Source organism: Sphaerodactylus townsendi, linkage group LG03 (assembly GCF_021028975.2).
Source record: "Sphaerodactylus townsendi isolate TG3544 linkage group LG03, MPM_Stown_v2.3, whole genome shotgun sequence".
Lineage (NCBI taxonomy): Eukaryota > Metazoa > Chordata > Lepidosauria > Squamata > Sphaerodactylidae > Sphaerodactylus > Sphaerodactylus townsendi.
Genome location: NC_059427.1, coordinates 94,311,360 through 94,325,379, shown reverse-complemented (window position 1 = coordinate 94,325,379; position 14,020 = coordinate 94,311,360). Strand labels below are relative to the sequence as shown.

Below are 14,020 nucleotides of genomic sequence, written 5' to 3'. Positions count from 1 at the left end.
ACATAGAGTTCTAACACTGCGCTTGACTTTGAGCCTACCGTTTAAAGATTGACCCAGCCTGGCTGAGCCCAGCATCGAACTGAGCACTCGGGGTCCATCTTTATATTGCCAGCTCCACCCCCAAGCTCTATCTCCAGTCAGGTGGAGCTGGTGGGGGGATAGAGGGGCAGAGCCAGTAGTATAATGCTGGAGCCAGTCAGCACCAGTGCTTAGTTTGAGGCTGGACTAAGCCTGGCTGGGTCAAGCTCTAAACTGCAGACACGAAGCCTCCAGTTTAAAGCTTGATTCCACCGAGCCCACCATTGAACCAATGCCCCCACTCCCCCAACTTCATGTTGAGTTGTGGGGTGGGGCAAGTATAGTGCTTGCCCTGGGTACAGTTTTTGGCAGATATACCCCTGTACATTATGATCACTTAGGTATCAAGTTTATTGTAAGAGACATGTAATACTTCTTATTAAGACCAGAAAAAAAATAAAACAAGAGTATAAGCTTTTGAATTTTCTGGAATTCTCCATCAAGTTGGGTGTTTAAAAAATAATAGAAGAGAGAAAAAAACATGTCTAAAGCCTTTGTGTCTGCACAACGTGTAGAATTTGCATCCAGCAAGATTTGAATTCTATAAATCTTTCTGGATCAGGTGACAATCATATTCAGGATAGCCTGAACTAGCCTCTCACAGATTTTCTGCACGCTGTAATGCATAGTAACAGTTCTGTGGAACCCTTCTATTAGAAAACTTCAAATAACAAACACCAGACAAAACAGCATTAAAGTGAATGATGTGAGAGGAAGGAGAATGCCTGGGGAAACCAGGAACTGGTAATTAGTTTGCAACTTTATCTTTATTCAAGGAAGGTATATCCTTTCACTTTATAGGAATAGCCCAGTAAGGCAAAGACACAGAGAATGTGAAATTGTAGACCTACCATGATAATAGTCTTTGATGAATATTCTGTCTGTAAAATATTAATCCTGAGGTAGCAGTGGCCATTTGTTTCTATTACTGACAGTCCAAGATATGCTTTCTGCAAAGAGAAAGTGAGAAAAGGAGACATAGAAAACAAGGGCAAGAGCCTAGAGCTTCATCAGTACATCACAGTATTTCCCCTCTTGAAATAAGGTCGCTATCCAAGAGAGGAACCCCATGCTCAGAGCCCCATTGACCCAGTAACCACACCACACTCATGACTGGGGTAAATAATTTTGGCCACAACCAACCGTTTACTAACCTCATCAAAAGAAGCATGAGGCGCAGCATGGGCCTTGATCTGATTTTGAACTACCCATGGGCATCTCCTGGGCAAACCATACTTCCAGTCACCCTGTTGGCTGAACAAATGCCCTGTGCCGCTGCAGCGGAGCTCCACCGGATGGTCGGCCTCTTGCTGAAGCACTCCTCGCAGGGGGGTAGCTTGCTAGCTCCCCCCCCCCCAGCCCCATCAGATCAATTCCCATGCGCAAAACCGGCCAAATGGCTATGACAAAGAAGCATGCATTAACATCATCTCCAAATTCTGTAAGGGAGAGGTGGATGGGCAACTTGCTGGCTGGCCTGCTGGCTACCCTGCCGCACATGGCTGGGAAAAAGGCCCCACCGGCCTTGTATAGGCCCAGCTGACCTTAACAGGCATGGCTGCTGGCCGGGCTTCTGCCTTCTTAAGGGCTGAAGCCAGAGGCTCTTTTGCCACCTCTAGGTTGGGAAATTCTTGGAGATTTGAGGTTGGAGCCTGGGGAGGTCAGGGTGTGGAAAGGGTCCTCAGCAGGATATAGTGCCATAGAGTTTACCCTCATTTTCTACAGAGGAACTGATCTCTTTCATCTGGGGATTGGTTGAAATTTCAGGAGATTTCTGACCACACCTGAGGTTTGGAACTCAACCTTTGAAACATGTATTCTGTCTAGGCAGGTGACATTTTGCATGTGGTATAAGAGTGTGACAGGAGACCGTATTTGTGATTGTTGAACGTCCTTGGCAATTTTCTGATCTTATAAGTCTGCTAAATAGTGCTGTAATTAATTGGAATTGCTTGTTCAATATTAAAATGGTCAAGATGATGAAACCTCCGTTGAGCTTTATCAGTGTCATCTGATGGCACATGGATGGATACTTGTGCGAAACAACACAGTTATAGAGGTGCATGCTTTCTCACACTTTGTTTCTGAATCTAAATATAAGTAAAGATATGCCGAGAGCAAACAAAATATAAGTAAAGATATGTCGAGAGCAAACTTCTCCACGGTTTACAGAGAGGGTTTGTGAACAGTGAGATTCTGGAAGCAATCTTTTTCTTAAAAAAAATTAAGAAACTTTATTTAAGTTCAACAAATAACACAACATTTCCAAAAAAAATAAAAGAAAGAAGAATACATATATAACCAAACAATTACATTTCCTTGCAATATCCATATCAACTGCTTATATTATAAAAAAGCACAAGTCTTCTGACTGGTTTTACTGAAGAATACATGGCCTAGTTCTCTTGCCCAGTATGTCAAAATATGTTTTATAGTTATAGTTGTCAACTATCTATCATCTCTCCAAATAAAAAATAAAATGTATTCCATATAATTAATGTTTCCCTCAAATGTCATAACCAATAGCCATGTCTCTACAGCTGTATTTCTTCCTGATATATTCTATCCAGAGTCTCCATTCTATCTTAAAATCCATAATAGGTTTATCTTTTGCATATCGAATCAGTTTCATCATCTGAGCAAGAGCTAACACTCTTGTTAAGAGGTATTTCCATTAATTTGCACTTTTTCACTCAAACTATCTTTGCTCCCTTAGTCAAATACCTAAATATTTCTCCACATTTTCTGTCTTTTTCTTTGTCCATAAAATCCAAAATATATGACTCTGGGTTCAATGTTAATATCCTTAAGGATTCTTGAAATCTCATTGTGAATATTGTGCCAAAATGGTTTTCTAGTTTACATGTCCACCACATACGATACATTGTCCCTTTCTCCTCCCTACACTTTCAACACCTGAGTTACCCTTCTGCATTTTTGATAATTTATATGGTGTCATGTACCAGCAATAATAAATCCTATAATAGTTCTCTTTAATACAACAGCTATTTTTAAACTTCAAAACCTTTTTCCACTTAATTGAAGTCAAATTTGAGTTTGGTTTTAGACCAGCAATATAAATATAATACATAAAATGTCAAACACATAACTGCTATATACAGTTAAAATACTCATCAAACTACATGCAAAGTTTGCAAAGTACAAAAACAACCACAATAAAATAAATATGATTCTTTATGATAACACACCTGCCCACTTGTTTATCATAAGACTGTTTTTATATGCAAATGAACAGAATTTTGCCACAGCATAGGCTATATTGGGGTCCTTATCCTCGAGCAAAACTTTGGTAAAAAAAAAAGACCTGTATCAGTTGCTTGAGTATGTTTAAACCAAGTTAATAGGGAGGAAATTAGATGGTTTCTTTCCTCACTATAACATTCACAATAAAAAATATGTATGATTGTTTCAATATCTGCTATATGCTACAGAGTCAGTGACACAACTAAAGGCTATTTTATGAAACCTTCCAGATAGTACCGTTGAGGGAAAGGCATCAGAACAGGCTCTAGAAAAGGTCCTGCAAAATTTAGGCAGAGAAATAGAAGATAAATAGGGAGCAGAAGAAGAATCTGCCATGATTTTAAAGTTCTGTATAGGGTAAGGTGACCAGATGGTCACCTTTGTGAACCGGGACGGGCAGGTAGGCGGCCGGCCGCGCGCTCGCACATGTGCGCGCAGCCGCAAGAGCACACTGCCTTCTGGGGCGCTCCCGTTTCCAGCCCTGTGACAGCATGCACGCACAGCCGCAGGAGCGCACTGCCTTCTGGGGCGCTCCCGTTTCCCGCCCTGTCACAGTGCGGCAGTGCGGCAGCCTTCCAAAAATCGGGACACTTGTAAAAACCCGCGGGACACGGGACAAATTGTTTTAAGGCGGGACTGTCCCGCCAAAAGCGGGACATCTGGTCAGCCTAGTATAGGGGAGGGAGAAGTACAATGTCAGACCCTTTGTTCACATTTTTTGCCCAGTTTCTAACATTATATTGTGGCCTACATTTTTTTGCCCACTTACACATAAATTCTCTCAAAACCTCATGTTCAGTATCCAAGGTCAGACATATTTCATACATTTTCTTGATCAGATGATCATCATTTTTGCTCAGTTGTAACTCAGATTGTGATTTTTCCAATTCCACTCCCCATAATTTCCCATGTCTTTCAAATCCATCTTTAATCTGTCTATATAACCGCCAGTCATAACTACTGTCTTTTTGTTTTAACTTCTCATGTGCATTTATTTATTTGTTTGTTTATTTATTTATTTATTTCCATTTTTAAACCGCCCTCCTTCGGAGGGCTCAGGGCGGTGTACATCAATATCAAATATAAATACAAATATAAAACAATCTACTAACAATATTAAATTCACAGAATTTAAACAATTTAAAATTTGCAGATGGCAACTTATCCCAACCCCATTCCCGTCCACAGGAGACCTAGGTGGTATGAGGGTCTGGTGATCATCCCAGCTGGCCAAAAGCCTGGCGGAACAGGTCCATTTTGCAGACCCTGTGGAAACTCTGAAGATCCTGCAGGGCCCTGGTCTCCTTAGGGAGCCTGTTCCACCAAGTAGGGGCCAGGGCAATAAAAGCCCTGGCCCTTGTTGAGGCCAGCCGGATCTTTTTTGGGCCAGGGATTTCCAGTAGGTGCTCCTCCGTAGAGCAGAAGGCCCTAGTAGGGCAGTATGAGGAGATGCGATCCCTCAGATATGTAGGCCCAATGCCGCTGATGGCCTTAAAGGTCAAGACCAGCATTTTGAAGATGGCCCGGAACTCGATGGGCAGCCAGTGTAGATAGTATAGGACTGAAGTAATCAGGTCCCAATTAGCTGTTGATACTAAAATGTGCTACCCCCTCTTGTATATAAGTCTCCAAGTCTCTCTATAACTCAACCATTTTTGGGGCGAATCCCCACTTGAAATTGCAAGCAGATCCAAACCTGTTCCTTGTGAATCCGTGTCCTCCTCATCACAGTTTCTCCCTCCCCACCACAGCGAGCACACAGCAGACACTCCCGGGTGCAGGCATCGTTGCAGTCCCCACAGCCATGTGATCGCGCTTCATTGCCCTAATCTGATTGGTCGGTGTTCAGTTGGGCGGGACCTGTTAGCCACTTCAGAAACACTACCCATTTTTACCCATTAAAAAACCTGTGCGAACGCTGAAGTGCAGCCACTATGAATACTTGTCATTTACTGTAAAGCAACTATTTTCTGAAAGTTTTACTGTTAAATCGGTGAACAGCCGATCCTTCACTTGTATTGCACATGCTCAGAAACGTGATCGTTTCATCAACCCGGAAGTAGACTGCGCAAGGGTGAAATCAATCTGATTGGCTGCGCGAAATGCACGTCACGCTCTGGGGCGGGGAACATCCCAGGTTCCAAACCTTGTTCCTCCCCTCGGAACAGCCGTTAACTGTGGTAACGGGGCCCAACCCACTTGCATCCAGGTTCTGCCGGGACACACATTAATGGGTAAAACGAGCGTCAGAAACGGTTGCTGCCACAGAAGTCATGGGGAGGACGTCGATGAAACCGTGTTAGTAAGTGGCCCGAAACCGTGCTAAGGAGGCAGTGGGAATTCGCCCATATTTTGTTATTACATGTGCTCCAGAAGCTATCTTGAAGTTAGCTGGTCTCACCAGACTGGCTGTTTTTGTTGCCATTCTCTCATCTAATTTGCTTCCTCTGTGTCTGAAGCTTCCAGTACTGTGGTTCAGCAAATAATATGATGATTCTTCTTTTACTGCACAACAAAGAAGTAGCTGTGTGTGGAATGGAAAACTTGATGAAGTGACGTGGCTGTTGTTACATAGGAAATCTTGTGAGTAGATTACGAAATGCAGACCAAATGTCAGGCTGATTACTTAGCCATTATTTTTGTCCTACAGTTGAATGGCAGAAGCAAATCTGTACTCAAAAGGACAAAACATATTTGACCAATCTTTCATTTGGTTTCAGAAATATAACTTCTCCTCCCCCTTCCCTGGAACCCAATGAAAGACACAGAGCAAAACAAATAAAACAACTGCAGTTATGCTGCTGATCGGATTAACCAAATATTTTTTCTTCTTGAATCCTTTCAATTTGGAGCTGGCTATTGAATAATTTGGTTGGAGAATGCAATTCAAATAGGTGCAAAAAAACCCAGGGAGACCATCTCCCTTACTTTTTGAACCAAGTCTATCACTGAATCAGGGCAACCCTCCTCCCCCCCCCCCCAATTGTACAGCTCAAAAGATTATTAATGCTTCATTAACTTTGCAAAGAGGGAAATCTTCAGTAGATACAAAAAAGACTAAAAGCTGCTTAGGTATTAGAGCTGTGAAGTCATCTATATGTCATCTACATGCGAGTGTTCTTTTTTAAACGTCATATCATGCTCTATAACATTCAAAAATGAGATACGTTTTAAAGTGAACAATGATTGGAATTTTCTCCCACTCCTCAAAACACAAAATAATATAATTTGTTAGTTGACTTATTTTGTTTGACAGCCTTTGTAGGTTGTTGATTTGGTTTGTTACACTGAATTACCCTTTAATAATGGATATATAGAATGCCTAATAGCATCCCCAGGTTACTCCTGTAATTGAATAAGGAATATATTTAAAGAGCTGTCTGTATTGGTTAATATTGTCATGACCATACTAGTAAGAGATAAGTGGCTTAGGTAGAAACCTAATGATTAAATAAGCAGATGCTGAGTAAATTTTAATTGTTATCCAATAAGCAATCATTTTACTTATGACAGACATTGGATAGATGCAGAATACTATGAGCCTGCGGGCTACTTCACGTGCCTAGAGGGGTAAGACATAAAGCTTGAGTGGAATCATCTTATTGCTTTGAGCACACAGTGCAAAAAATATTGTCATTGCCATTCAGACATTACTTTTTTGTGTTTTGCTTCATTCTTGAAATGTGAGAAACGGCTCTGAAAGGCAAAGCAGACATGAAGGAGGGGTCCTTTTTACTTTTATGTATACCCTGTTTATAACATCAACATTACATACTTTTTTGCAAAGAGTGTGCAGGTAAAGTAGCCAATTCAGAACAGGAGCTTCGTACCCACCTTTACCTAACACCTCAGTCCTGCCTCAGCCTGGGCCTGGTCTTCAACTGGGAAAAGTCTAAGCTAAGTCTAAGCCCTTCACTTCTGTACAGTTCATAGGGACAGTCGTGGATTCTAGAAAGGGGAACGCATTCCTCCCAAATGACAGGATATGTAAGATGAAGAAACGAGCAAGTTCCTTGGGTGGTTTGCATTCTTTGGCTGTTCAGACTAATGGCTTCCACCACTCCTGTCTTTCCCCTTGAGAGGCTATCTACTGGTATGTGCACTTTGCAGTTGTGGTTTTTCACTTACAGCAAACCAGCTTGCCATTCCTAGCACTGAAAGTTGTCCCTCCCTCAACTGGTCTTGTGATTTCTGACCTGATGAAGAAGAGTAGTAGAAGAAGAGGAGTTTGGATTTATACCCCACCTTTCTCTCCTGTAAGGCAACTCAAGGCAGTTTCAAACTCCTTTCCCTTCCTCTCCTCACACCTTGTGAGGTAGGTAAGGCTGAGAAAGTTTCAAAGAAATGTGACTAAGGGAAAAGGAGTTTGTAAGCCACCTTGAGACTCTTTACAGGAGAGAACAAGTAATTATGTAAGGGCTACTCAGTAAATACATCAAGTATGCAAAACATACAATATTTATTGCAATCAGTGTATGATAACAAAGATCACAAAAGTGATTCTCTGTTATGTATTTAAAAAGTATTGCATCATGTAATAAATACAATCATATGCAAACAATTCCTTGTAAGTTGCCTTCTGTGGTTAGTTGCCTTCTGTGGCTTAAAGGGTCCCCCGGCTTCTGATTGTGCTTTTGTAATGAATACCTTCCTCAGAACCTCACAACTATTACCATTTTATTTCCACAAGGACAGTTTTGTCTACAATGCTGGCTGATGTCAGCATGAACACAATGTTAGCGATTAGTACGCTGTGAGCGGGAGCATGCACGATTGCATGAGTCAGAAATAGCTGCAGCTTATGAAATAGCCATTATTTTTGACTAGTGAAACTCCAACCGTTATTTTGGACATAGAAGGAAAGCCAGTATAATACCTGTATATGGCAAGAGATCCATGTATGTTATAGAAGAACAGTGCATATGTGTGTACTCTGTACACACAGACTGTACACACTATTGGAATAGGGAAAAAAGTTTTCCCTCATCATGAAACTGCCTTCAGTGTAGTAGTTTATCTCAAGAGTTAATCATATCCGTTTGTTTATATTTATTTATTTTATCTTTAACTACTTTTTTCCCCTATGGGGACCCTAAGTGGTTAATATCATTCTCCTCAGCTCCATTGTATCCTTACAACAGCCCTGAGGTAGTTAGGCTACGAGTGTGGGTCTGGTCCAAGGTTGCCCGGCAAACTTCTGTAACAGAGGGGGATTTGAAGTACTCTAACTACTACACCATAGCAGCTCTCTTATATGGGAGAAAGAGGTGTACTGTGGACTGTATTTCAGTTTTGGGGGAGTCAGACTGCTTCCTGTTCCTGTTGGTTGTTGTTGGCTGTCAAGGCCAGCTTTTCCTTTCTGTCAGTTGCGTCCAGATTGCACCCTGCATACTCTGTTGCAGAAAATGCTAGGTGAAGTCACCAAATACTGAATGAAGCATCTCCATCCATCCTTTCTTGGCTTTGATTGGGCCCTATTTTTTTTTTGGTATAGAGTTACTTTTTCTTGGTATTAGAGTTATGACATCCCTTTGAAAACTACATTTATAAATACTGTGGATTTTTCAGGCTGGCAACTATAGCCAGGATCCACTAACAGTGGTGGGATTCAACCAGTTTGCACCAGTTCATCAGAACAAGTAGCTAATTTTTTGTCTAGTTTGCAAAACTGTTTGTTATCCCTCACCCTGGCCTCTGCCCCTCCCTTAAAACCCGGGCTCTTAAAGTAAACGGTCCTTTCCCTTTAAGAGGACCTTTCCTCTTAAGAGGATCTTTCCCTTTAAGAGCTGAGTTTTAAGGGAGGGATGAGGCCAGACTGTGAAGGAGAGCTTGCCAGGCGGGATGGGTAGGGGGAAGCAAGGAGTGGAGAGGAGGAGGAGGCCCACCAAACCCCTCCTCCTTCACCCCGCCCTGTCCCTGCCCCACCAGACTTCTCCTTTAGCCAGCAGACCCTCAAGGCCCAACCCAGCAAGGCTGCCCAAGACCTCCACCGAGCCTCCAAAAGTAAGTGGGGCGGGGGTGGGGATGCAGCCCGAGCCCTTGGGGGCCCAGCAGAGGCATTCTCTCTTCTCACCCACCCCTCCAAAAGACCAGCTGGGCCCTTGAGGGCCAAGCAGAGGCCTTCTCTCTCCCCCCACTCCAAAATGCCAGATGGGCTCTTGAGTGCGTGGCAGAGACCTTCCTTCTCCCCCCAGCTTAAAAGGCCAGATGAGCCTGTGGGGGCCAGGCAGAGGCCTTCCCTCTCCCCATCCATCCCTCCAAAAGACCAGCTGGGTCCCTTGAGGGCCTGGCAGAGTCCTTCCTTCTCCCCCCACCCAAAAATGCCAGCTGGGCCCTTGAGGGCCAAGCAGAGTCCTTCTCTCTCCCCCACGGGGGCCTAACCCTAACCCATCCCTTCCCATTTTCCCCACCCCTAGCCATCCCTTGCCACCTTCTCCAATCCCTATGCAACCCTTGCCTCCCTCCCCCACCCCTAGCTCAGCTGGCATTGCTATTATTATTTATTATTATTTGTTCAATTTAGTAGACTGCCCTATCCCTGAAGGGCTCAGAGGTGGTGTTCTAAGAGGTGGTGATTTTGGGATGACTTAATGCAAAAATCATGGGGATCTGTGAGGATCTGTGTTTTCCAAGCAGGTTTTTGTGCCACTGTGGGACCACGGAGTGTGGGATGTATGATTGTTGTGTTCAGACATGTGGCCTGGGGTTTGGCCTATGATTTGATACTGATTTGGGGATGACTTAGTGCAAAAATCATAAGGATCCATGAGGATATATGTTTTCCAAACAGGTTTTTGCGCCACTGTGGTGCCAGGGAGCATGGGAAGTGTGATCATTGTGTTCAGATATGTTGCCAGGGGCATGAGCTGTGACATGCTGGTGATTTTGGGATGACCAAGTGCAACAATCAGGAGGATTCATGAGGATCCGTGTGTTTTAATTACATTTTTGTGCCACTGTGGAGGACCCACGAGGATCCATGTTTTTCAAGCAGGTTTTTGTGCCACCTTGGCACGGGTCAGCCCTGGAGGCTTGCTATTTGCTACAGTTTTTATATGAAATAATGTTTTTGTTTTTTACATGAAATAATATTTAGAAATAATATTCTGACAATCTTCAACCCTTGTACTTTGTCAAAAATGTCACTTCCTCACTTAGGTTGCCAATATTGGGCAAATTTACATGATCAAAACACTTGGATATTCTGTTCACCGAATTTATTCTTCCATTTGAAATGCTGACTTTGCATAATCAACATGGACTACGACTATAGTGCATAATAATGCTTTTAATTCCCCCCCCCCCCATAAAACATAGATGTGAACTGGCTCACTTGGCATGGTATATGTTACTCATAAGCCAGTTTCTCTACCCAACATATTGACTGCCTTTCACTAATTATCACAGAATGTGGTTTTGGATGAACAGTTGGCTAGAGCAGGTGGGAAACCAGTGAAGATGCGGTTTTTCCTGCATAGCTGTACATGCCAAAGCTTTTAATTTTGTTTGTTTATTTGTTTATAGCAAAATCTGGTGTGGCCATTGAATCCTTTACCTTTTGAAAACCATCATGTTTCTGACAGTCTGAATGACTGCCTGCTCCCCACAGTCTCCAGGCAAAATGCTAGGCCATGTCCCCAGATGGCTGCGCCAAGTCCTTCAACAGCAAATGATGCATCATTGAATATGTCAGGGCGAATTAGAAAGCAGGCTCATCACATTAATCTCAGACTCTGCGCTGGCAGTTCCTATGTTCTAGTGTCACTTGATCCTGGCTGTTATAGTGCCATTGTCACCTCCACAGCCATGGGAAATTTCCCTGGGTGGCATACAGATAATAATGCACAGTAATGAAAAGCTGAGGAGAATACTTTCTTGGCATTGGACACCACTGGCTGGCACCTTTCTATTACATTAAGTTGCCTTATGGTATTATATGAGGGAAGACTGACTTTCACAGCTCTTTGTGTGTTCTGACTTGAGCACATCTTGTCACACACTGATGGCGTATTAGGTAATGAAAAAAAGTATATTTGTGTACTTTGGTGTTGTGTGGTGTGTCATCCTCCCTCAGTTTGCTCTGTATACTTTTCTCCTTTTCTTGTCATCCCAGTTCTTTTACTCCCTGAGATGGAAGATGAAAGTTGTGACAGAGGATACTATCTATACTAACTATCTTTCAAAAATCATCCATGTAATATTAGATGATGAAGGAATATCTTATCTAACAATATTTAAACTGTTCATGCAAACACTTTATCTTTCAGAAGAACTATGTTTCACTCGTGCTTAGAATCTATTTAAATTAGACCATCATTAAATTAGACACAAAATAGGATGCTTGCACCAAGATTCTTACATATGCAATACTTTTGATGTCTGTGATAAAAAGTAGAAAAACTTAATTCCTTCCTATTTAGGAAGAGGCTGTGGTAAGGCCAGAAATGAGCATTGTGGTGTTTCTGAGTTTCAGGGTCCATGTCTAAGCCCAGCATTTGTATTTCAAGGATCTCAAGCAGCAGGACTAAGAAAGATGTCTCACGCCCGAGACCTAAGAAAGCTTCTGCCAGTTGGAGTAGAAAGCACTGGGTCAGATAAACTAGTGGTCTGATTTATCATTCCACATTTATTTCATTGCCGTAATATAAAACCCTTCTAGTCCTGCCATATCTTCTGTGCAATTTTATTTTTTAATTTATTAAAAGCATTTATCAATCAATCTTTTCCCCAAACAAATTGAGACAAGGTGGGTACCACAACTATCAAAACAGTTGGCAGTAACACATTTTAAATTCAAGCACAAATTTTATACACATAAATTTCTTTTTGCTCTGTAGCCTGTTCACTCCATGAAATCTCTTCACTGTAGATAACACATTATGTGTAAATGAATGTAATTCAGTCCTGATGTTCCTTCTTTTTTAAAAAAAGAAACATAGCTTTAAAAGGAAGCAATTTTGACTAGAGAAATGAGGGATTCTTAACTCTGTTTTTTTGCGGGCAAACAGCTTTCCCTCTAGGCTTCAAAACACAGGTAAACACTCATTTTGAATGGGAGCTGGGCTGTTACTATTAACAGTTTAGAATGGAGAAATGGTAGTAAAATCACCTTCTCAAACTGATATATTTTAATGAAAAAGCATGGCTTTGGACTGCATGTGTATATCTGTGACCTGCAAAAAATAGTTCGATTGAACATGTTAGTCCAAAGATTTGTAGTATCCATAGGCAAGGGTGATTGTATGTACATTAACTGGAGAATCTTTGATTTTCCTAATGGTTTTATTTAGGGCTGATGCACAATTTTAAAGAGAAGACCCTGAGCCAATTAGGTGAAAAGGAACAGATTTATGACTCGGTGAAAACTACACTATGGTGTCTTAAGCAGCATAAGCATCTCTGAAGTAAATAGTAGGTCCTATAATAACTTTAACCTGAACATTATAGTATCCCCTTAGCTGTGAGCAACAGCAATCTGAAAAAAATATCTGTAAGCTTAGAGGTTAATGGTCAAGCAATGATACAGAATATAATATTGTTTTTGATAAAATAATAATTTCTCTTCTGATTCATTTCTGTTCTTTCTTATCTTCCCAGGTACCTGTGCTAAGGCCCATGGATTTAATGGTGGAAGCGACTCCCAGAAGGGTTTTCGCAAATGCGCACACGTATCACATCAACTCCATATCTGTTAACAGTGACTATGAAACATACATGTCAGCGGATGATTTGAGGATAAACTTATGGAACTTTGAAATAATCGATCAAAGTTTTAGTATCCTTTGCTTCATGAATCTTGCTGCTGTTCTCATCTAATTAGAAGAGGTTCTTCAAAAAGTCTAAGCTGAGAAGAAACAGCATAGTTGAATTTCAAGTCTGCATCTCTTGAATGGTTGGTGTGCTAATGCTGCAAAGTATTTTTACATTTGTGCTTATTCACTCCTCTGTTCCTTTGGCCTGTAGACAAATTTCAGTTTATGCAACACTTATATAAGTTCCATATGAGACTGTGACTTTGCTCATTGTCTTTGTTTTTGTCTTGCTTCTTCAGTGTAAAATACTGAATAGTCATCTGTTTTTCACATGGACAAGAATATTTCTTCTGTTAGAAGGTGTACCAAGAAATGTTCTAGAAATAACAGAGGAAACATGATATAGGTGATTCTCTAGGTAATCTGTATTTAGGAAGCAGCTAGTATTTTTGCACTGCATTACCATTAACATACAAGGAGAAAAAGTATAGGGACTGAGAGCTGAGTGGGATATCAAGGTGAAGGCAAATATATGTAATAATTCTGCAGACATTTGGATCATTCATTCATGATGCCATGATATCTTGGCAGAGGCGTGGGGGGGAATGGTGCCCGGGGCAACACCTGCTCCCGTCCCTCCCCCCCCCCCCGCCTCACTTATCTTAGCTGACAGGAGCCTGCTGCAGGCTGCCCCTTGGCCCCGCCCTGCCAGGCTGCTCTTTCAGCCTGCGGAGCCTCCACTGGCTGAAGGAGCAGCCTGGTGGGGCGGAGCCGAGGGGAGGGGTGTGGGGGGCGATTCTCCACACCCACATGACCAGCTGGCATGTGCCCAGGGACATGTGACCCACATGTCCCCATGAGAACTCTGCCTCTGTATCTTGGCAAGTGTATGTAAATGGCATATCCTTTCAGATCATAAGTAAAAA

General features: G+C 42.1%; 1 protein-coding gene across 5 annotated transcripts in view; it reads left to right on the top strand.

The window, feature by feature from the left end:
• The window catches only part of PPP2R2B (protein phosphatase 2 regulatory subunit Bbeta), a 312,161-nt gene that overhangs the window by 256,600 nt on the left and 41,541 nt on the right, over positions 1–14,020 (top strand). For all 5 annotated transcript variants that reach the window (XM_048487689.1, XM_048487688.1, XM_048487687.1 and 2 more), the window contains one exon: positions 12,940–13,117. In XM_048487689.1, coding sequence (XP_048343646.1) covers positions 12,940–13,117 — 178 coding nt within the window. The remainder of the gene's footprint in view (positions 1–12,939; positions 13,118–14,020) is intronic.